At 42.3% G+C, this 24,017-nt stretch overlaps 1 protein-coding gene and 1 long non-coding RNA gene across 5 annotated transcripts in view; one reads left to right on the top strand and one right to left on the bottom strand.

The window, feature by feature from the left end:
- The window catches only part of LOC107034480 (uncharacterized), a 49,177-nt gene extending 26,401 nt beyond the window's left edge, over nt 1–22,776 (top strand). For all 4 annotated transcript variants that reach the window (XR_012075872.1, XR_012075873.1, XR_012075871.1 and 1 more), the window contains 2 exons: nt 20,890–21,026; nt 21,318–22,776. This is a non-coding gene — a long non-coding RNA (uncharacterized lncRNA). The remainder of the gene's footprint in view (nt 1–20,889; nt 21,027–21,317) is intronic.
- Nucleotides 1–24,017, bottom strand: part of VTCN1 (V-set domain containing T cell activation inhibitor 1) — a 67,725-nt gene that overhangs the window by 4,065 nt on the left and 39,643 nt on the right. Inside the window, exons 2-5 of the mRNA XM_015247478.3 lie at nt 19,315–19,379; nt 8,251–8,598; nt 4,928–5,206; nt 142–311 (exon numbers count right to left, since the gene is read on the bottom strand). Of these exons, the coding sequence (XP_015102964.2) occupies nt 187–311; nt 4,928–5,206; nt 8,251–8,598; nt 19,315–19,379 (817 nt within the window). The 3' untranslated portion in view covers nt 142–186. The remainder of the gene's footprint in view (nt 1–141; nt 312–4,927; nt 5,207–8,250; nt 8,599–19,314; nt 19,380–24,017) is intronic.

Raw genomic sequence — 24,017 nt, 5'->3', positions numbered from 1 at the left:
TACTAGTGGAAATAATGCCTACTGCCCTGGCATTATGAAATGTTTCTCCCTGAGGCTGATGCTGGGGGCTGCTTGGTTCTTGTTAGGAACACAAGCACACACACACAGTGGATCCCCCACACCACTCGTGATTCACCTCACCTGTTGTGCCAGTGACTTTGCATGTTTCTGTACAGCCAGTGTACATTATTTTAGCATCAGGTAAGGGCAGAGAGGCAAGAGTACCCAGCTGATGGCACCAAAAGAAGAGACACAGAGGGAAGCCTTTGAGTTCAGCAGCTGTAGGTGACTTCGCCTTTTAATCTCAGAGTCTGTAAAGGGAAAGAAAAATGTTCAGGGTCATAGAGGAAAATCCGATGTGTTCTTCACATGGCTGGTTAGCAAGAAAAGTACCTCTAAAACAGAATAAATTGTTCCTAATATAACTTGTACCCTAATTTGGGGGCAATTTTGTACCCCATTCTTCACCTTTTTTGCAACTGGCTTAACAGCAGAGCTTTCCTTTTCTTCAAAGCAGTTCCATTCTGCAGTCCAGACCAGTGAGCACTCAGCCAAACGGCAAACCATGCCAAGAAACAGATTGCTCTCGGTTACCAAATAAAGGATAGGCTAGACAAACAGCTGTGGCCAGTCCTTAGTTTCGAGCACATTTTTCCCTCTAGGCAGTGACCTTTACAGGTTCTGTGCCATCTGCTTTCATCACACCACTGCAAAGTAATGAGAAAGTACTGTTCTCACTTTGAAGTAGAGAAAGGCAGAAGAAATTAAATTACTCTTTACTCTGTTTTCTCCTTAGACAGTCCAATGTCATTTAGTCCATTTCAGCTCTGACACTTACTGTGTGACTTCAGGCAAGTTTAGGCAAGTTACTCAATCTGTTTGTGCCTCAGTTTCTTCATCTATAAAACAGGGCTAAAATAGTAATGATCTGTTTCATAAGGTTTTTATGAGGATTGATGAGTTAATACATGCAAAGCAGTTAGAAGAGTGCCTAGCACCATAGTAAGCACCGGGTGAGTGTTAGCTCTAAAAACAACAGTAACCCCACTCAAGCCTCATAAACATTGCTCCTATTAGGCTGATCATTTCCAAGTCCACCTCCTTGGCCTGAATTCTGAGTTTCACATCTGGATTTACAGTTGCTACTGTATGCCAGTTAAAAGTATAATTATTCAGCAAATATTCTTGAGCACCTATTCTTTGGATTCAAAGGAGTCCAATAAATACTCTCTCTCCAGCTGAGTTTTGAACCAATTAAAGAGTAAGACCAAAAAAAAAAAAAAAAAAAGAGGCAACTGGAAGGCTGAAATACCATCTCTGTTACTGATAAATCTGATGATTAAGGATTACGCCTGGTCTGCAGGGAAGTGGGCTGCAGCCCGGACTTCCCCAGTGACAGGCAGCACAGGACTGGGGCAGGCCTCCTTCCGCGAGGGCAGATTCTGCCCTGACAACTGATGGCTGCGAGGAGCAGAGTAGAATGCATACTTCTGAACTGAGCTACTTACGCCCAACTTCTAATAAACTCACGTCACATAAATTAACTCCTCCTCCTCTGGGGAAGAATGAAAGAGGGGAGAAGAGAGAGGCTAGAAGGGTTACATTGGTGGGGATCTCTTCTCGTAGAAGGAAATATGTGGAGCAGGGATGAAGCATTCTCCCCAAACTTGTGCTAAGTAATGTGCTAAGCATCGGACAGCCCCACCTTTGTACACAGGGGCATTTTCAACTCAACATCTCTAAACTCTTCACCTTTTTCCCAAACACGTTGCTTTTCTGATATTTTCATGTTTTTTGTTGGTAGCATTACTAACCTCCTAAGCAACCTGGGTAGAAATATCAGACCCATTTTGACTTGTTCCTTCTTGTCCTTCACATTTTTGTCACCAAGTTCTGTAGATTATTTTCTTCATTAACGTTTGATTCTTCCTCCTCTCCTTCCCATTGTCACTGCCCTGGTTACGGCCCTCATCATTCTCCCCTGGCCGTTGACATTGGATCGTGATTTCATGCCTTTCTGTTCTATCAAAACCCTTCCTTCCTTTTCTTCAAAGCTCAGCTTGAACTCTTTCTTACCTAGTGAGCCACTAGTCATAATTAATGACTTGTTCCTCTAGGTAACATATTCACACTGTGGTTAACTTCTCTTATGACAATTGTACTATTCATCTTAGTATTTCATGGGACTTAAAAATTGCTTTGCATGTATTTGGCACTCAATAGATACTTGTTGAATGAATGACCCAAATTACAGTATACTCAGAGAACACAGGCTGTAAACCCCATGGCTTCATTTAGTTGTTCAGAAACTTACTTTGTGCATGACAAGAAGGAATTATGTTATTTTATCTTAATTTTGAGCTACATCATGTTACTAAAAGTTGTATATAATCCTAGTGCTGCACATGAACACATGTTCTGATGTATTCAGTAAGCATGTATGGAAAAAGAACCTGTTTACTGCATAAAAGTTGAGCTCAAGTTCTGTGGTTTGTTCAGTTATTGCCACTTCTGTTAGAAGGCATTAGTTATACAGTTTGGAGCTTTTAACTGAGATACTGTTGTTAACACTCTTTATTTTAAATACCTGATGCTTCATTTCCCCCTTCTCTTCTGGGAAGGCCTTCCATCGGGTACTGCCTCACTAGTCTAAGTGTGGGCAGCTGACCCAAGTAGAGCCTTTCTGGAAAAATTGAATAGGACTGAGGAATTAAGCTTCAGTCTAGTAACCCTTGAGTGAAGGAGACTTTTAAAGGTAGGTGCTCTTGGCAACCATATTCTGCCCCATATTCTGAAACAAGAGTGAGTCAATTAGAGAGCAAAGAGACTAAAGTAGAAATTAGAATCCCAATGGACTTTAAGTTCTCGGTTCCAGCTGTTCTTGAAGCCTTATTGCACTTCCTGTCCTTGGTTTTATGAGACCTCCTAATACCCTTTTAATAAATTCCCAGTTTTAGTCTAGGCTTATTTGAGTTGGTTTTGTTTTCTAAGTAACTAAAAATGTTCCAGCTGGTACAATCACCAAGTTGTTCCACAGGATAGTCGAACAACTCTTCTCTTTCTTGTATATACAATTTTTAAATTACTTTTTTATTGTAGTAAAACAGCACATAATATAGAATTTACTATCTTAGCCTTTTTAAAGTATACGGTTCGGTAGTGTTAAGTATATTCACATTCTAGTGAAGCAGATCTTCAAAATGTTTTAATTTTGCAGATCTGAAACTCTATACCCATCAAACAACTCCTCATCTTTCCCCTTACCCCTAGCTCCTGGTAACCAGCATTCTGCTTTCTGTTTCTAGAACTTGACTACTTTAGACACCTTATGTAAGTAGAATCAAACACTATTTGTCTTTCTATGACTGGCTTATTTCACTTAGCACAATATCCCGAGAATTCATCCATGTTGTAGCATGCCAAAGGATTTCCTTCCTTTTTAAAGACAGAATACTATTCCATTGTATGTATATACCACATTTTGTTTATCTAGTCATCTGTTGATGGACATTGGGGCTGCTCCTTCCTCTTGGCTATTGTAAATGCTGCTGCTATGAACATGGGTGTGCTAATAAATCTTTGAGACACTGCTTTCAGTTCTTGTAGACATATGCATAGAAATGGGACTGTTGGATCAAATGGTAGTTCTATTTCTAAATTTTTTGAGGAAGCTCCCATACTTTTTTCCATTGTGGTTGCACCATTTTACAATCTCACCAATATGCACAAAGGTTCTAGTTTCTTCTCATCCTCATCCTCACCAACACTTGTTATTTTCTGTTTGTTTTTTTCCTAGTAGCATTCTAATGGGTATGAGATGATACTGTAGTTTCCATTTACATCTCTCTGATGATTAAGGATGTTGAGCATCTTTCCATATGCTTGTTGGCCATTTGTATATTTTCTTTGGAGAAATGTCTATTCAATTCCTTTGCCCATTTTTTTTCTTTGCCCATTTTTAAATCAGGTTATTTGACTTTTTGTTGTTGAATTATTGAAGTTCTTTATGTATTCTGGGTATTAATCACTTATACATATATGATTTGCAAATATTTTCTCCCATTCCATAGGTTGCCTTTCATATATATAATTTTAAATTTAAAGCTAGCTGATGAAAATATTCTTTATTCAGTTAAATTCAGCAAACATTTATAGGGCACTTAAAATATGCAATGCAAGATACTCTGCTTGGTACCAGGCTTAATATAAGACAGTAGTTCTTCCGACATACTCCTTTCCCTACAGCTTGAATTCAGTTTAACCCAAAGAGGGATGGTCTTAAAATTCATAATTCAATCTATGCATTTCCTTGACACTAGCTCAGCCCTAGGTTTTGTAATATACTAAAGCACTGAAGGGAGACAAGGGTGCTGGGCCTTTCCGGCTCCTGGACTTCTCAGCCTGGGAGGCCAGCTCAATCTAGAAACTTTCAGATTAATCTTGAGCCAGTACTAGAGGGATCATGAGCCAGTCCCAGAAGGACTGAATAAGATTACGGCAGACCTTTAGTCTTTGAATCAAAAGCCTTCTCAAAGGCAGGCTAGAACCAAACCAGTCCTGGGGAACTTTAGGTGTAGATCACCAGAGGAATCTATCAGAGATGTCAGATAATCGTCGCTTCTCCACTGCTTTCCTAAAGTAGTCCTGCTGAGTTAGACAGGGCCTCAGAATCCTAAACACTGTTCTCCAGGCAGTAAGAGGGCATGTAAGATGAAAACTAATGGCCACCTTTGACCTATATGCCATAAACGCTGTTTTGTGTTAGTTTTTTCCTTACATGATGCAATCCCAACTGGAATTGTGATCAAGATTTCAGTGACACTTTCTGTGCCCTGGTACATAATGTATCTGCTGAAGAAATTCCATTTTTAATTTACATTTGATTCTTACCCCAATAAACACATACCACAAGTGTGAAGGAACCCACCTGTCACTTTGATATCCCCTGTGGCTTTGGCAATGTCGTTTTCAATCATGCAGGAATATGTGTTGTTGATTGTGACGTTGTAGAGCACGGACACAACCTTCATGGTCACGTTCTCAGAGTTCAGTTCAAAGCTGGTGTTGGAGACTTCAGAGAAGTTGGCTCCCTGGTCAACTTGGGATGCCCAGATCACTGTAGGTTGGGGAAACCATCGGGGAGCCTCACATCGTAAGCTCTCGGAGCTGGCATTATAGTCTACGTTCATTTCTGGGATGCTGAAGGCTGCAGGGTTGAGGGTCAAAAAGGACAGATGTCAAGGTCAGACAGATAAGACAATATAGCCTTTGAAGTGCTAGGTCTTAAAAACAAAACACAGTGGAGTGACTCAGTGCTTTCCCAGTGGGCTGTCTGTGTAGGACCCATTGTACTGTAGGTGCAAAAAATGGTTTGCTCATAGTATTGTCATCCATCACAACACTTTGGCCAATATCACAAACTCCAAGGACCTAAAGTTCACGGTATAGCTGTTTCAACAAATAGATTTCTCAGAGTAAGAGGAGTTCAAGTGACCCCCCTACCCCAAAAGATTATCCATTAGGGAAGTTGGGTATTTTCCCAGGCACCTATGAAGCCTCCTGAATTTTATGTATATTTCTGCCTGGAGGGTAAGGTTAGGGTGCGGAGGGAGAAGGAGGGAACAAACAGCATTCACCTGTCACCCACAGAAATTCCACACACAGGCCCTGTCAGCCTGGGGACTTGGAGTTCGCTTTGAAAGAGACCGCCAGCCCTGGTATCCACGGAGAGAGACAGGCATTTGTTTTCTTCTAAGATGATTCTCCTCACTGGGGGTGCAAGCAACTGCATTTTGAAATTAAGACGAACTTCCCCATCAATCTAGGCAGAGAGACACTTGTAGAAAATATGGAGGCCTGGACTTTGGCCTGTAAAATGTTTATGATGCCAAAATGGCAAGATTTAATGATTAATTTATTTAGCATCCTTCTTTGCCCAGGACTGTGCTAGTGCCGAGTGAGTGATGGAAGGAAGGCCTTAAGCTGTGCCCTTAAAGCGCCTGCCGCCTAGCAGGGGAGACGGGATTCACACCCTTGGAACAGGCAAGGGACACGCTCCTGGGAGAGGATGTGGGAAACTGACATGACATGACGTGACGAGGAACCTCCATCTGCTGAGGGTGTGCTCTGTGCTGGGGACCAAATTCCAGACATTATTTCATTTGTTCCTCACAACAGTCCTAGGGATGTCTCTTATTGTGCCCATTTAAAAAAAAACAAGCTTTTAATTTTGGGATAATTTGAGACTGACAGGAAAGTCACACAGGACAGAGCCCTTGTGTCCTCCTCGCCCAGTTCCCCCCAGTGTTCACATCTTGGATAACCATGACACATTTGCCCAAACTGAGAAACTATTATTGACATATTACTATTAACTCAGCTCTGGACTTTATTTGGATTTTACCAGTTTCCCTACTAATGTCCATTTTCTATCCCAGGATCCCATCCAGAATACCAGATTACATTTATTTGTCATGTCTTTTTAAGGTCCTCTGGTCTGTGACAGTTTCTCAATCTTTCCACGTTTTTCGTGGTCTTGACAGTTTTGAGGGGAACTGGTCAGGTGTTTTGTGGGATGCCCTGCCACTGGAATTTGTCTGATGTTTTCCTCTAATTAGACTGAGGTTTTGGGTTTTGGAGAGACAAACTATAGAAGTTAAGTGTCCTTCTCATCCTACCCCATCAGACAGTGCATGCTATCAACATGACTTAGCACTGAGGATGTTAACCTTGGTCACCTGGCTGAGGCAGTGTTTGCCGGGTTTCTTTGGAAGCCAGACCTCACTGAGTCTAACATGCCCTAATTGTAGGGGTGGAAGAGGTCTAGGCTCCACATCGAGGGGGAGAGAGCTAAATGCGAATTATTTGAAATTCATCTGTAAAGAAGATTTGTTTCATCTCCCTCTTATTTCTATAAGTACGGACTCGTGTGTTCATTTTATACTTGGAGTTATAATTTAACACTGTATTGTTTATTTTATTGCTTAAATTGTCTCAGCTTTGCCATTGGAAACCCTATCAAGTGGCTCCAGTGTCCCTTTGACATGACTCTGTTAATCCTTGTTTTAAGATGAAAAAGCTGAGACTTGGTGAGGTTGCCTCGCCGAGGCCACTGTACGTGCCCAGGTCTGACTCTAGATCTGTGCTTCAAATCATTACCTACACACGTCATAAGGGTCCAAGAAAGGCCTGTGCTGACTAGCTTAGGCGAGGAGGGCTCCGGATGCCTTCTGCCTGTCCTTCAAGGCTCCTCTCAAATGTCGGATTCTCTCCATGAGGGCTTTCCTATCCTTTCCTCCCCGTGTATTTGGATGTGATCTCTCGTTTCCTCTGAATCCCCAAATCATTCTATTTACATTTCTTTTAAAGCATTTAATGCACTTTACCAATTATTATAGATATTTACATATATTTCTTATCTCTGCCCTGACCCCTCTACCCTATAATCTCTACACTGTGAGCTCTACAGAAGGAGGGACAATCATCTTTGTTTCCTTAATCATTTTTCACTCCTTACAGTATCTCTCTCTTGAGTCCTTTGTACGTAAATTCAGAAAACATATGTTAAATTTAGTTGGTAAGGAAGCATGGATATCATTGGAGGAGGATTAGTGAATTTACAGGACAATATTGGGTTTTTTTGTTTTTGTTTTTTCTAAGCGGGGGAGATAATTAGGTTATTTATTTTTAGAGGAGGTACTGGGGATTGAACCCAGGACCTCGTGCATGCTAAGCATGTGCTCTACCACTGAGCTACACCCTCCTCCCCCAGGACAGTATTGTTTTGGTCAGTTACGTTGGTCAGTCAGAACCAATCCTCTAATGGGTTCTAGTGTCATGAGTCCCTGGAGGTACTGATTTCAGACTTGGGTTCAGGCCTACTTAGCACAGAAAGGTCTCAGGCCAGGTTATTGGCTTCTCTCACTACCATGAAAGAGAAAGAAGAGAGCTACTGATGGAGAAAAAAAGTATAGGTAAAATATTTTTGGCAAAATATTTCAGGGAATGTATGTGAAAATTTAGAAGAAGTTGAGTCCAGAATAAAAGATTTTAAGACCCAATGTTATAGTGGGTTACTTTTGGAGTTGGTGTGGGTCTTGGACAGCAAGGATGGCTGCTAGCAGAATTCGGGTGGTCTTTGTCTGCTATTAGTCACTCATGGGCATAATAAGACATTTTATCAGCAAGTCATGCTCTTCAGTCTCAAATATCTTCTGGCACCTTCTTTCCCTCTCTTCAAAAGTAACTTACCTCCAGTTTTATACTCGAGGTTAGCATTCCCCTTGCCTTTAGAAGTGATGATGTAACATTTATAGGTGCCGGCATCTGTGAGTTGCACATTTTTCAGCCTCAGAGAGGCATTGCCAACTATCACTTGATCAGAAAACACTGCTGTCCGGCCTCTGAACATTTCGTCCTGGTCTGACAGGTCATCTTTGCCTTCTTTGAACTCATGAACCAAACCCATAACACCTTCCTTCAGCCACTGTATCACGATATCAGAAAGCTTGATGTCAGGTTCAAAAGTGCAGCTCAGGATTCCATCCTCCCCGAGGTTCCCCGCTGAGGTGCTAGTGGTGACTGTGATGGAGTGTCTTCCTACAATTCAGGAACAAAGGGTTAATGCCAAGGCAGCTTTGGAAAATCAACAACCAAATCCTTAGTTACTGAAAAGCCAAACAGGGGCTTCTGTAATAAATTAGAAATACACGAAACAGGAGAGGTATAAAAAAAAAGGGGACAGACGAGGAATAGAAAGAGCATGAAGACAAGAGTTTTGATACCTACTGCAGATCTGCCCATAGCAAATAAAAAACTACACCATAGCTTTTTGAGACCAAGCAACCAAAATGCTGAGACCCAACAAGAGGAGGACGTGTTGGACTTAGGGTTTCAAGATGAGAATTCAAATCCTGGCTCTGTCACTTAAGAGCTATGTGACCTTGAAGAAGTCTCAGGATCTCAGAAAAATGGAGGTAAGGATATCTGTCTTACCTACCTTAAAGAGCTCTTGTGAGGATCAGATCACATGGATGTGAACTTGCTTTGCAAACTGTAATTATACGTGTGAGGTATTGTGATTCTTAGTTAACCGGAAGTGGCACAGGAGTGAAATCTTACGTTAAGTAATGTGGCTGATAATTCTGAAGAATGCTAAGTGCTAAAGTGCTGTTACTTTATCTCCATTTGAATGATGAAGAAACTAAGGCAGAGAGAACAGAAGTGACTTGGTCAAGGTTAGAGCGCTAGCTGTGGCATAATGAAGAACAGTACTTAATTAAATTGATTTTTGGCCTAAGATAGAAGTCACACCCTCTTCTCCAAACAAATCACAAATAGAAGTATTAATTATGATGACTGCCATGTCCACTGCCGCTTTCCCACTTGTCCAGCTGGTAGCCCACTCAGTCTGTAAAAGACTGACCAGCTCTCCTTTCTGTAGGGGAGACTGTTGACTGAAGATGCTCGAGGGGTGATGTAATTAACTGGATATTCTTGAGAGCCTCCTTCTGTGGTTTGGATGTAAAGCTAAAGGAGAGGATGGGTCTTTGAGCCCAAGAGGAGAGTGGAGCAGAACCAAAGAAACATGAGGGAGATGCCATGAGAGGAAGAGATGAAGGGAGTCCCCCACCCCCATCCTGCAGGTTTTCAGGTCTAGTTCCTGTCCCAATCTCTGAGTATCCTTTAAACAAACACCTTATATTAAAATGGTCTGCACAAACCTCTCTTTATTACAGCAAAAAAGTCCAACATGATGGGTGCTGAGCACTTCTCGCTCAGTTGGACTTCTCAGCTTCCTTATCAGTATTCCTGCCTCTCATCTGTTTTACGTGCATTAATCTTACCGGTAGACCTTAAAGCACAATCTGAACGTGTCAGTTTTCTGATCACTCATCTTCCATGGCTTTCAAGGGCGGTGGAGTAAACTTCAGACTAACCAGCATGGCCTTTAAAGTTCAATACTGCGTGGCACACAGGAGACACCCATAGCTGTTAGCCCTTATTGCTACCTTCCAGCCTCATTTCCCACTACATCCTTTCATAGGATGCATATCAAGTGACTTGTTGATTTGCTGCTTTCAATGGAAAAATACACAAGCAAAGCACACTTGGAATTGTCTGATTAGCTCCTAGGCCTGTATAAAGTAGATGGAGGCAATGGATGAGGGACAGAACTGGAGAAGCTAAGCTAGTTGAATTTATAAAGAACAAAGAGCTACTGATGGAAGAAAAATTATAGGTAAAAAGGAGGAGGCAGTCCTCCTGTTACACAGGAACACGTGTATAGGCTGGGCTGGGAGGATGTTTCGGGGGCTTTCGGGTGTGGGAGAAGAGAGCCTTTGGAGTAGCTGCCATGCATGGTCACTCACGTGGGAGATCTGGGGGAGAAATTATGAAAGAGGATCATAGACGTTTAGCTGTGCCACACACCTCATCCCCTGCCTTGGCATTTTCTTCAACACCACTTCAAAGATTTAATTTGCTTTTTAATGATCTTTTACTTGACAGACTGATGTCCAAGACCTCCCAGGCTAGTGCTGGTTATAATTACACTATGCATCTGCACACACACCCCTGTTCATCTTGCACCTACAAAGTGTACTTCCCTCCTCTCCTTTATCACCAGTTATCCAAACTTGTAGTCAAGGCTATTCACGTGGCCGCACCTACAGATCTGCCAAGACAAAATCAACAGATTCTCTCTCTACTCTTCCTGAACACTGTTCTTTGCCTTTATTTTAGCAACTGTCTCTCTCTACCTTGTCTCTAATCTATCTCTGGCACGACTTTGTAAGCTTTTCAAGGGCAAAACTGTCTTAATCATATTTGTAAGTCCTATGACACTTTGATGGTTAATTTTATAAGTCAACTTGACTGGGTCACGGGGTGCCCAGACATTTGGTCACACATTGTGGGTGTGTCTGTGAGGATGTTTCTGAAGGAGATTAATATTTGAATCAGTAAAGCAGATCACCCTTCTTAGTGTGGGTGGGCCTCATCCAATCAACTGAAGACCTAAATCAAACAAAAAGGCTGAGCAAGAGGAAACTTGTGCTGCCCTTGAGCTGGGACATCAGTCTTTTCCTGCCTTCAGACTTGACCTGAAACATCGTTTCTTCTTAAGTCTTGAGTCTGCCAACTTTCGGGCTGGAACTACACCATTGGCTCTCCTGGTTCTCAAGCCTTTGGACTCAGACTGAACCTAAACTCTCCGGGTCTCCAGCTTCCTGACTGCAAATCTTGGGGACTTCTCAGCCTCCATAATCGTGTGAATCAATTTTTTCTAAACCCCATCTCCATCTCTCTTTCTCTCTTTCTCCCCTTCTCCTTCTTTTTTTCTCTCCCCTGCTCTCCTCTTCCCTCCTTACACACACACACACACCCCCTATTGGTTCTGTCTTTCTAGAGAACCCTGACTGATACAAATTTTGTTACTAAGAAGTGCGGTGGGTACTGCTGTAATAAGTGCCTGAGCATGTGGAGGAAGCGTTGGAACCGAGTGATGGTTAGAGGCTGGAGGAGTTTTGAGGTGCATGCTAGAAATGCAGGTGTTAAGGGCAATTCTGGTGAGATCCCAGATGGGAAATAAGGAATATGTTATTGGAAACTAGAGGAAAAGCAATCCTTGTTATAAAGTGGCACAGAACCTGGCCGAACTGTTGTCTAGTGTTTTGTGGAAGGTTGAACGTGCGAGTGATGGAACAGGATATTTAGCTGAGAAGATTTCTACACAAAGTGTTGAAAGAGAGGCTTGGTTACTCCTGACCGCTTATAGCAAAATACGGGAAAGAAGGGAGATGAATTGAAGATGGGATTGTTAAGCAAAAAGGAACCAGAACTTGAAGATTTGGAAGATTCTCAGCCCGTCCACATTGCAAAAACTGAGAAAGCCATTCTGAAGAGAGCGCTCAGGGCGAGCCTGAACAACCCCTTGATAAGGAGATCATATGTATGACTCGTGGATTCTAACACCTGCCTCTAGAGAAGCCAGGGATGGAGACAGGATTATATACCGCCAGCTTGGTACAGAAAAGCTGACGGGGACAGAACAATGAGAGAAAATGAAGGCAGGCTGCCAGACCTCTTAGCTCCTCCAGCCCAGACCACAGCGTCACTCAGCACTGTGCTTCAACAGGCCGGAGGCCGTCTGATGGAAGCTGTGGAGACGGGGCCATCTGGAGCCTGGGGGCACGTCTCAGCTCCCAGACTGTGAGAAAACAAATGTCCACGTTTAAGCTCCCCAGGGTAGAGTATTTTATTATGGCAGTCAGAGCAGACTAAGGCAAGTGCCTAGTGCTAGATTTCTACAGAGAAAAAGAGTATCTGTTGAGTGAATGAATAAATGATTCTACCCCAAATGACTGTAAGAACAAGGCACACTTGGCAGGACTACCCCACCTAAATTTGGGGGAAATATGAGCCAGTGAAAAAGAAAGCAATGAGAAAACACCACAATTCTCAATAAAATCACGGAGCAAATGTAGCTGTTAGAGCAAGGGTAAATTTGATTCTAGTTCATAAAGTTCCATTAAAGTTGAATTGAAAAATTACTTTTCAGAAAAAAATACCTGATGAGCACAGTTTATGGAGAGAATGAAATGATAATGGCATTTCTTAGTTCGGTAATTGTGTTACCGAATTAAATTTAATGTGTTGGCCTTGAGCCCACAGGTGGAGAATTTGTTCAAATATCTTAGAAAACTTAATGATTAAGAGCAGGCAGCTGTGGAGTGCCCCGGGGACCCACAGCAGGCTTCAGCTCATTTCAAGTTGCATTAAGGCTGTGGCAGATGGAATGAGTACATGTTGATGAAATCCCCGCTCCTTGTAGCAAATCGAGAGGAATAAAAGCCAGCGAGAACTTAAAAAACCAAGAAGACCTAGCCCTTGCTTTGTACCCAGAAAGCAATCAGTAGATCCTCATTTGTTGGGAGAATAAATTATGGTTAAAAGTGATCAAATGAGATTTAAGTTGTAAGCAACAGCATATAGGTATTGCTTCTCTCCCAAAGAAATCTGTATTCAAACTTGCGAACAAATATCGCTTAAGGACTATGTTCTAGGAAACACAGTCTGGCCTGATGTGATTCTCCAGGCCTCTTCACTACCAGGGGCTCTCCTGTGGTTTATTGAGGGTAGAAGGGCTCAAGTTGCTGGTTAGAGGCAGCTATCTACTGATGCAGAGTTCTGTTCATTTAAACAGGCACGGGTTTTAAGGATTCCATTGGCATCTAAGATTCCATCAAACCTCCAAAGTTAGAAGCCCCAGCCGCTTACCAAAAATGAATTCTCCAGCTCATGAGAGCTAATTACCATCACAGCTCTGGTCTGCACGGGAAAAGTGTCAGAGTGGAACAGGCTGAAATCGGGGCTATTCTGTTCTCACACTCAGTGGGCACTATTCAGTTGCCCTTTCCAGCAGGAGCAGAAATCTCTTGGAAAGTGGGGTGGTAAGTAACACAAGGCAAGGATTCTTTACAGAAATTATGATTCTGGGGTGCCCAGCACCACAGGAGAGATCTTGGAAAATGAGCTTTCTCTGAAATGACTCAGTGAGACGAGCTCTGTAGATGCCAGTAGCACAGAGAGCATCCCCAGCATCCGCTGGACCCAGCTGCCCAGATGGGCACCAGAGCACGTGGCTTAAAGGTGGAAACACACAAGCTTAAGCATGCACCAGTGGAACCCGGGGTGGCCCCTGCGAGTGGCACTCTTGCCAAAGAGGGCAGGGTTGGGGTTTAAGAGCTGCTCCTGTGAGAAGACATTAGAAAGGATGCTGGGCCGGGCTAGATAAAGGAACAAGGAAGGGAGGCAGCAGCAGAGCACGGGGTCTGAGAACAGGTATCAGGCTGTCTGGGTTCCAGTCCCAGCTCTGACACTCCCTGGATATGGGGCCTCCGGCAAGTTTTTGGACTTTTCTGTTCTGTAATTTTTTTCATCTATTAAAATAGGGATGCTGATAATAACCCACTTGATGAATGAGGAGAAAGAGGCTCTGTGGTATTAGATGGCTTGCCCAAAGCCCTGGATCTAGCAAGTAGTGGAGCCACTATCAAATTCAATCTTGTCTAAGTTCGTGCTGAGCCTTATTTTTTCTACTGCTTTTCACTCATACCCACAGCCAGACTGAGATATGCAGAGCCTGTCCACTAAAAAAGTGTCCCCACTTCGTGTAAAAATAAAAACAGTTAAAAACCATAAAACAAGGGTAAGAAAGGCCAACAGCTGTTTATTTTCTCAGCTGACTGTAATTTAAAAATATGTATCAAATTCTTTCCAGAAGACTTCACTGCTCCTGTTTTGATGCCACAAGCACATGCCTGATCGATCAATTTATCCAGGGACCAAAAAGATGGAGCGTAATTAGGAGGCAGTGTCCTGTGGCTTCCTGCCCTGGCTTCCCTAACTTCAGAGGAGTTTCCTGGTGTGGTCAGGAAACTGTACAAGCTTTAGGAGGTGCTGTATGAATGTATGAATGTATTAGTAGTAGCAAGTTATTATTAATGGCACTGATGGTATCAACGTAAGTAACAAAGAGCCGTTTATTACACATACGTGTGTCCAGCACTTTACAAATGCCCTCTCATTTAATTCCCACAGCGACACTGACTATTTTACCAGTGAGATTCTGGAAAGTTAAATAAGTTATATCCCAAAGGACACACAGTGTCAGACCTGAGATTAGAACCACTCTGTCTGATTCCTAAATGCTTCTGCCACTCGGGGCTATTCACAGGCACCCAGTGGGTGAGTGACAGCATGGGGCCTGGGCTAAGTAGTCAGGGGCCTTTCCACTGCATCTCCCTCCTTCTTAAAGGGTCACCCACAAGGCTGTCTTATAACTGGGGCTTAATGGGGGCTGCTCAGCCTCCCTTCCAAATAATCCACCTCCAACGTATTTTATGTTTTGTAAGGTCCATATTTAGAACTTGTAAGGAGTAGAGTGGCTATGAGAAGGTGACATAGATGGCTCAGGAGAGTTACAAAGACATATGTTTTTCTGTATTTATGAATATCTTTACATCTTTAAAAGCTGTGGCCTCAGGCAGATTGCCTGCAAGGCAAACCAGAGAACACCCCTCTCTGCAACAACTCTGCACAAATGTTATCATTGGTATGGGGTGATGGGTAAGAGTCGGGGTTTGGAAGCACATTTCCAGGGCTTGAACCACAGCTATGCCTGCTTGCTAGGTGTGTGCAACCTCAGGCGAGTTTCTAATCAGGACAATGTAATATTTATCTCCTGTTTGTTGTGAGTAGTAAACCAGACAATATATGCAAAGTTATTTAGTACAGTGAGGCACACACAGAAAGGATTCAAAACATATCATCATCATCTACCTAATGCTGTTTCATTGTCTTGTGTGTGAAGTCAGCTAACATCTTACTGAATTTATTTAAAGTGTGATAATATAATGCTCTCAGGTTATTGTCCTTTTAACAGAAGCAATTGAGAAAAATCCAACTAAATAGTGTTAAACTAATAAACAGCCCATTGTATCCAAAATAATCAGCTTTCACCTTGTAAAATAGGAAGAAGGCAGAAAACCTTGCATTGGTGGTAGGGTTTTAATATTATTTGTGGTACCCTGCTGAACTGAGTGAATAGTACCTTTTATCCATGTATTCACCCCTCCATGCTTCTGTCCACTTGTCCATTTGAAAAGCACTTAAAGATGGACATTTAGGTTACTTCCATGTCTTGGCTATTATAAATAGTGCCACTATGAACATTGGGGCAATGGATAAAGATGTGGTGTATGTGTATTTATATATGTATGAATATATATATATATATATAAATACACATACACACAGACAATGGAGTACTACTCAGACATAAAAAGAATGAAATGATGCCATTTGAATTGGGGGGGTGGTAATCAGGTTTATTTATTTATTTTAGTGGAGCTACTAGGGATTGAACCCATGACCTCTTGCATGCTAAGCAAGCATTCTACCACTGAGCTATACCCTCCCCCGCAAAATAATGCCATTGCAGCAACACGGATGGATCTAGAGATTATTATACTAAGTGAAGTAAGTCAGACAGAGAAAGACAAATATATGATATCACTTCTATGTGGAATCTTAAAAATAGTACAAATGAACTTATTTACAAAACAGAAACAGACTCACAGACATAGAAAACAAACTTATGGTTACCAAAAGGGAAACTGGGGGGGGGATAAATTAGGAGTATTGGATTAACAGATAACAACAAGGACCTACTGTGAAGCACAGGGAAGTGTATTCAGTATTTTGTAATAATTTATAATGGAAAAGAATAAAAAATAAAGAATAGAGATATATACATATATATGTGTAACTGAGTCACTTTGCTGTACACCTGAAACTAACACAATATTGTAAATCAACTATACTTCAATAAAAATAAAAAATAAACAATTTTTAAAAAGACTTAAAGAGTACCCTCTGTATTCAAGGAACTGAGCTAAGTGCCTGAGGTCGCTATGGCTATGCAACAGGAAAAGGTGTAAGTAGCAAAATGTTGACTGTCACAGGGAAGCTGTGACGATGTGAAAATTCTTGCGAGGGTGATCAAAGCCATTAACAAGCAAAAGATAACTCCAGAAGGGCTCTAACACTAAGCCATTTAGCCCCAGGCCACCAAAGGGCTGTGCACCAAGATTTAGAGTGAAGGGCAAACACTAGGTTTTTAATTCAAGGTGGTAAATCAGATCAAGAATAGGGTAAATTATAAGCAAGGAAGAGGAGTTGAGCGTTAGTGAGGAAGGTACCAAAATGTATGAGCTGATATCTTTAAAAGTTAGTCCAAAATATTTGCTTTACCAGTCAGTATTTTATTTACATATATAGTGTATAGGAATTGTAGAAGTATGACATACATTACACCTATTTATAATAGCCAAGACATGAAAGTAACCTAAATGTCCATCTTCTAGTGCTTTTTGAATGGACAAGTGGATAGAAGCATGGAGGGGTGAATACATAGATAAAAGTTACCATTCACTCAGTTCAGCAGTGTACCACAGATAATATTAAAACCCTACCACCAATGCAAGGTATATATACATTAAAATGTACACATCATAATTGTGCAGTTTGAAGGATTATCACAACTTCATCCCATGTAACCACCACCCACACCAAGAACTAGAACTTTGCTATCCCCTAGAAGCCCCCTCATGCCCCCTCCTAATGGCCGCTCTCTCCCTCTTCCCAGGGTGATAACCATTATTCTGCCTTCTAATAGCAGAGATTCATCTGCCTGGTTTTTATACAGAATGTACTGTTTTGTGTCTGGCTCTGTCACTCAACATGTTTCTTATGTGAAAATATACCCAGCCTCCTCAGTCGCCAGGAAATAGAAATTAAAATCACAACAGTACTCCACGACAACCTGTGTTGGTGAGGACATGGCGCTCTGGGTCTCTCATACACTTCTGGTGAAGAGCAACTTGGGAAATCACTTTGGAAAATTAAATGGCAGTATCTGTCTACTAAGAGCTATTTATTGGCTTTCTGGACGTAGTGTTTTGTGAAGTGCTTGTTTTAAGATATTAGGAAAAGAACTAAAAGACCACAAAACAAAGAAAGAGGGACACAAATAAAGATAAAAGCCAAAATTAGTTAAATATGAAAATAATTAGAGAAAGTAAAAATGAAACCAAAACCTTGTTCCTTTGAAACTACTACAAAGCCACTAATACCTTGTCAACTTGTTTTAAGATGAGAGAGAGAGAGAGAATGCCCAAGATTAGGAAAAGGAAAAGACAAAATAACAGAGAGAGAAAACAAATTATAAAAGAATATTAGAATGAGAATATGAAAGTATATGTATATTCATGTATGACAAAAACTGTGCTGTACACCAAAAATTTACACTACATTGTAAATTGACTATAACTCAATAAAAAAAAGAATATTAGAATGAAACAGGTCAGTGAGCTCAGAAACAGATCCATACACATTTGGATAAATGATTTATGACAAAATTGGCACCAGTGAGAAGGGGTGGGGAGGATAGTGTTTTCAATAAATGGTGCTGGGTCAACTGTAAAGCCACACGGAACGTGGGAATCTTGACCGCTATCTTTGACCACACACAAAATTATTCTAGATGGTTTGTAGGTATAAATGTGGAGGGTAAAACATTAAAGCTTCCACAAGATAACCTAGAAGAAAATCTTCATGACCTTGGGATAGGCAGACTTCTTAACCAAGCAGTTTACAAAAAGCTCCAGGTATAAAGGAAAAGGTTGATAAACTGGACTATGTTAAAATTAAAAACTTCTGCTCATTGAAAGACATCATTAGAGTGAAAAAGCAAGCCATGGAGTAGAAGAGATTTTGCAATATATAAAACCAAACTGCATCCAGAATATATAAAGAATTCCCACATATAAAAAGAAAACGATAATCCAATAGAAAAATGGATGAAAGACAAAATACACATTTTTGTTGATAAGAAAGTGGGGAAGGATGCTAATGTCTTTTCTAGGCAAACACATTTGCAATGCGTTTTCTTCATTTAGGCCTTGTGATTACTCTTTAATGGTAGGACACTCACACTGGAGGAGAATGACAGAGAGAAAAGACAGCTGGAACTATAAAAACTGCAGTTATAAAGTGACAGCTTTGGCCACAGACTAAGTTAAAATAAATGGGTTGGCCTGAGTCATGCACTTTAAGGGAAATGAAGCAAAGAACTTGCTTTAGAGAGGACAGCTGCTGGTCTAACTCGCTCAGTATCTTAATCAAACTGGCGTCCATAATAGATGTCTCTGAGATATGGTCCACATGGAAGAGAAGACATCAGTTAGCTGCATTCAGAAACTCACCATCCACGCCACAATGACATCTGTTTCCTACATGGAACAGCAGTTACGGCCAGCGAATATTCCCTTTACTTAAGACCCCTGTGTCCGAAGTCTTGATATTCTAACACTTCAGCTGAAGCTTCATCACAAAGGAAACACCTACCCAGATCAACAACTGACAGAATGGCTCAGCCACAGCATTTACCTAAGATCCCAGAATGGGTCTTCGCACTGTCTGGCAGACAGAACACTCTGATGGATATTCCATTTAATCTGCTCAGCCAAACGGTGATGTGGGCTGATTTCCTCCCCTCTACAAAGGAGGAACCTGAGGCCCAGGGAGTTAAATGACTAAAGTGCAGAGAACACAGTCAGTAAGTAGAAGAACCAGTGCTCTCCTCTGAGGTTTTCTGGGTCCAAGCCCTGTGCTCTTTCCACTCTACCGCACTGAATGATTAGGGGCTTACTGACGGGTGAATGGGTCGTGGTAAGGCAAGACATCACATACCTGAAATACCAAAACCGATGATAAGTGCAATTGCTCCAGCCAGAATGATGATGACGCTAATGATGCTATGGAGAGAGAGAAACAGGAAATTACTTATTCCACTTGACACACTGCTCTGCAACCTGGACTCATACTTGTCATTCGTAAGAGGTGCTCCGTAAAGAATCTCAACTTTTTCTTCAACATAAGCCCCTTCCTAGAAATAGGCATCTTAGAAAGGACTCTCAACGATCCCCGTCCCCCTGGGGCGCTGGGGTAGATGAAGGGGGTGGCTCTTTTATCTGACTGTGTGTGTCTTCCTACTTTCCTGTTCCCACAAACACTGCTGGGGAAAGACCGGTGACATTTCTGTAGTGCCAGGTGCCACATGAGGGGTCTGGTTCGGTACCCAGCCCCCCCCCCCGAGCATTACAGCCCATTCCTCTTACATCATTATTCTACCTGTTTTGGCTCCTCCCATAGGCTTTAAACTCCATTAAGGACAATGGTCCTGTCTTCACTTTGTACCTGCTCATCCCTAGTCCACTTCACCTTGTAGATTCTCGACGGGAGTTTGTCTTCTCTCGTTAAAAAAGTAACACGTTTACTACAGAAAGTTTTGAAAATACAAATAAGCAAAACTCGGACAATAAAATCACCTGCAACTCCACCATCCAGACATAACCACTGTTAACTTCTTGATGCGTTTCCTGCCAGTTTTCAATGAGCAGATTAACAAATGACATTTGGGAAACAAATAAGGAAGTATTGCTCACATTTACTGAGTGCTGGTATTATGTAGCAGGCACATTGTTTTAGGCGCCATTTATAGATTATGCCATTTGTACAGGTGATAACCTTACGAGGGATATAAATTTATCATCTCCATTTTGTAGATGAAATGACATGGGGCAGGGGGTGAAGCTTCTTCCCTGAAGTCACATGGCAAATGGCAGAGCTGGGGTTAGAATCTGTCTCCAGAATCTGCACTCGACTACTTCCTACACTGCCTCCCAGGGGGTGGGGTCTCACAGATGGGGTATGTCCCTCCTCTCTGCCCAGAGGAAGCCACGAGGGAACACCAGCTTTAGCTGGTGAGAGGGACTCGGGCAGAACAGAAGGTGCAGGCCAGCGCTGGCATGGTGGCAGATCAGTTCCTGGGAAGCTTGCCCAGCACCGTCTGCTCTCGTGCATGTCATCAGGCAGGTGTCCTCGGCCACACTCTCATTGCTGGCAACCCACACACTCCCCACACCCACACTGATGTTACGCAATGGGCAGGACAAAAGAAAAGCACAAGGGGGCAAAGAATGCTGCTTTTAGAGAAAAGGGAAACACAGGGCATTTTATGTGCTATCCTGAATAGGCTCATTGTACCCAGCTCCCCTCAGCTCAGGGATGGGCCCACGGGGAGAAACAACAGATTCACAAGAAACAATTTGAGTCAACGGTTCCCCTCGAGGTTAAACCATCTTGAGGTACAGCCACAGGGGCAGCAATTAAATAAGCAAAAGGAAGCTTTTAACAATAGAGTGTTTGCAATTGATTGCAAGAAGAGACCACATGTGACCACTTCCCCTCTCTTTACACACCCAGGTGTGACCTCAGATCTCACTGGTCCAGGTGTGTGAGAACAGCCAGACAAACTCAGCCAGAGGCACTATTTGGCTCCCTTTGACTACTGAACTGGAGAGCAGACTTGCATTTGTGACCCAGGAATTTACTTACCTTGGGTGAGTTACTTGGTCTCCCTGAGACTCAGTTTCTTTACCTTTAAAATGGGAATAAGAGTAATTTCTTCTCTACCTGCTATAAAGGTGCTATGGGTTAAAATGTGTTCCCCCAAAATTCATACTTTGAGGTCATAAGCCCCGGTACCCCAGAATGTAACTTTATTTGGAAATAGAATCGTGGCAGGTGTAATTAGTGAAGATGACATACTGGCATACCGGAGTTGGGGGAGCCTAATTGAGTATGACTGGTGGCCTTATGAAATGGGGAAATTTGGACACTGACTCTCACAGGGAAAACACCATGTCAGGATGAAAGCAGAGACCTATAAGCCGAGGAACACCAAAGATGGCCAGCCAACCACCAGAAGCCGGGGGAGAGGCCTGCAACAGATTCTCCCTGCCAGCCCTCAGGAGGAACCAGCCCTGCGGACTCCTGACTACCAGTCTCCAGAACAGTGACGCACTTTTCTCCTGTTGTTTGAGCCAGCCAGTTTGTGGTACTTTGTTACAGCAGCTCTCCAAAAACGATATAAACAGGTTTTTTTAAGATCAAGTTTGACAATGAACATATTCCAGAACATTGCTTTTCATATGTTAGTATTTACTTTAGAAAAGCTCTGACTTAAGTCTGGACAATAACCCAACTGGTAATGGTAAAAATATTACAGTATTTTGAAATATCAAAAATAACATGTATTAGGCTAAGCATGCAACGTGCATTTTCCCATTTGTTTGACTGACCAAGTCCTGTTCTCCTTCATCTCTCTCATATCCTCTCCCTTTCTGTCACCACTGCTCCCGGTCACCACCGTGTCTCACCAGCATGACTGTGACACTCTCCTGACAGTCCGGCTTCTAGTCTAGAACTCTCCAACCCATCCTTCACACAGCCAGAAGCAGTGGCGATTGCAGAATTTCTATGCGAGCGTGGCTGGGGAGAGATAACCTAGTTGAAAGCCAGGGCGAGGGTGACCACTGAGACAGCTGAGTGCTGTAATGTAACAAGCATGGCCTCTGGATCTGGCCTGGATGTGTTCAAGTCCCAGCACCGCCACTCAGTAATTGTGTGACCTCAAGTGGTCCGCTCCGTCGTGCAAAGATTGAGTTAACACATTTTAAAAGATCACTTAGGATACAGTGTGGCACACAGAAAGCTTCAGAAAGTCTTAGCTATTCTCATTCTTGTGTTTTGTTTTGTTTTGTTTTTGCTATGGTCCTATAACAAGCACATATTTCTAAGTTAATGCTTCCTTGGTGGTGCTGATGGAGATGGTTATGGAGACCACCCATTGGTTAGCTACTGAGCTATTGGTAAGAATGATTACAAAACTAATCGTAATAGTCCTCTGCTTAAAACTTCAAGTGCCAGCCAGAAAGAGAAAGAAAAATACCATGTGATATCACTCATATGTGGAATCTTAAAAAAAAAAAGATAGATGAACTCATAAGTAAAACAGAAACAGACTCATATAGAATACAGACTTGTGGTTGCCAGCGGGGAGGGGGGAGGGAAGGGATAAACTGGGAGTTCGAGATCTGCAGATGCTGGCTGGTGTATATAAAATAGATAAACAAGTTTATACTGTATAGCACAGGGAAATATATTCAATATCTTGTAGTACCTTATGGTGAAAAAGAATATGAAAATATGTGTATATTCACGTATGACTGAAGCACTGTACTGTACACCAGAAATTGACACAACATTGTAAACTGACTATACCTCAATTAAGAAAAAACTTCAAGTGCCTTTCCATCTCCTCCATGATACAAATCCACTCTTTGATGTAGCCAACATAGCCTTCCAAAAGGGGTCTTCCCCTCTCTCTCCAGCCTTGCCTCTCCCCACACGTCCCCTGGGACCCTGCACTCCAGCCACACTGGAGTACATCATAGATCCCCCCTAAGGAGGGGGTTGGACAGCAAAGATACTGGATAGATACCTGGATACTCACCAATAGGAAGGGACGAGTGGAGGTTGTGTGTTTCAGTCAAAGCGGCTGAGCCCGTCTCCCTTAACCCCCAGGCCCATATGTTTCCCTTGCTGTGAACTTAGAACCCTGCCATCTGTCAGCAAGTTCCCTGTCGAAGCAGAAATCCCCTTGAGGTTTGTTCTGAACTGGTATTCCCTTGGGAAACAACTCACCCTCCAGGACCTTGGAAAGAAGCAGGAACCATCAGAGCAGCCAAATGAAATAATTCCTGTCTGCTGCTTATTAATTTTTTAAAAAGATGAATAAAATATTTCACACAAGGTGTTCTTACATTGCTTTTTGGTTTTGACTTCCCCAGAATAATTTCCAATAACTATGCTACAAGAAATTTTTCAGGCAAAACCATGTCTTCTAACCGCTGCATTGTAATTCACAGCGCACATTTGTCAGAAACTCCTTCCAAAGGGGCCCAATGAAAGTCAATGCCTGTGGAGGATTTGTCCATTTGGTACATGTATTAAGTACTTACTACGTGAAAGGCATTGTTTTGGTCAATATGGAGGAAATAGATGAAGTAAACAAAGTGCCTGTCCTCAGCGACTGAGGTAAGACACGCACTTACACACGCAAATACAACATACAGGGACATACATGTGAACGCACATACACACATCACTCTGATAAGACGTAAGGTGGTCAGGGCTTCAATAAAGAAGGGAACAAGTTCTTATAGGAATTCTAGGGAGGTAGGACTTATTTACACCTGAGAATCAAAGTGTATTTTCATGAACAAATTTCAAAGAAAGTAAAGAGAAAGGCTTTATTCAGAAATCTACGTAGCTAATTCATACTGCTGTACGCTCTCTCCAAGACAGAACCAGAAAGAAAAGTGGTTATTTCTGCTACACTGGTTGGGGTCAGGACCCGAGCATCACACTTTAGTGCTCAAGGCCAGGAGAAGGTGATTTCAGGGGCTGCAGCCTTGCAGGGGAGGGACCAGCCTTGCAGCCTGGGATTCTGCAAACACATTCACATTCCCCGAGGGCAGCCTTGTTCA

Source organism: Vicugna pacos, chromosome 9 (assembly GCF_048564905.1).
Source record: "Vicugna pacos chromosome 9, VicPac4, whole genome shotgun sequence".
In the NCBI taxonomy this organism is placed as follows: Eukaryota; Metazoa; Chordata; class Mammalia; order Artiodactyla; family Camelidae; genus Vicugna; species Vicugna pacos.
The sequence above is the reverse complement of the archived record's forward strand: the minus strand, read 5'-3'. Positions and strand labels throughout refer to the sequence as shown.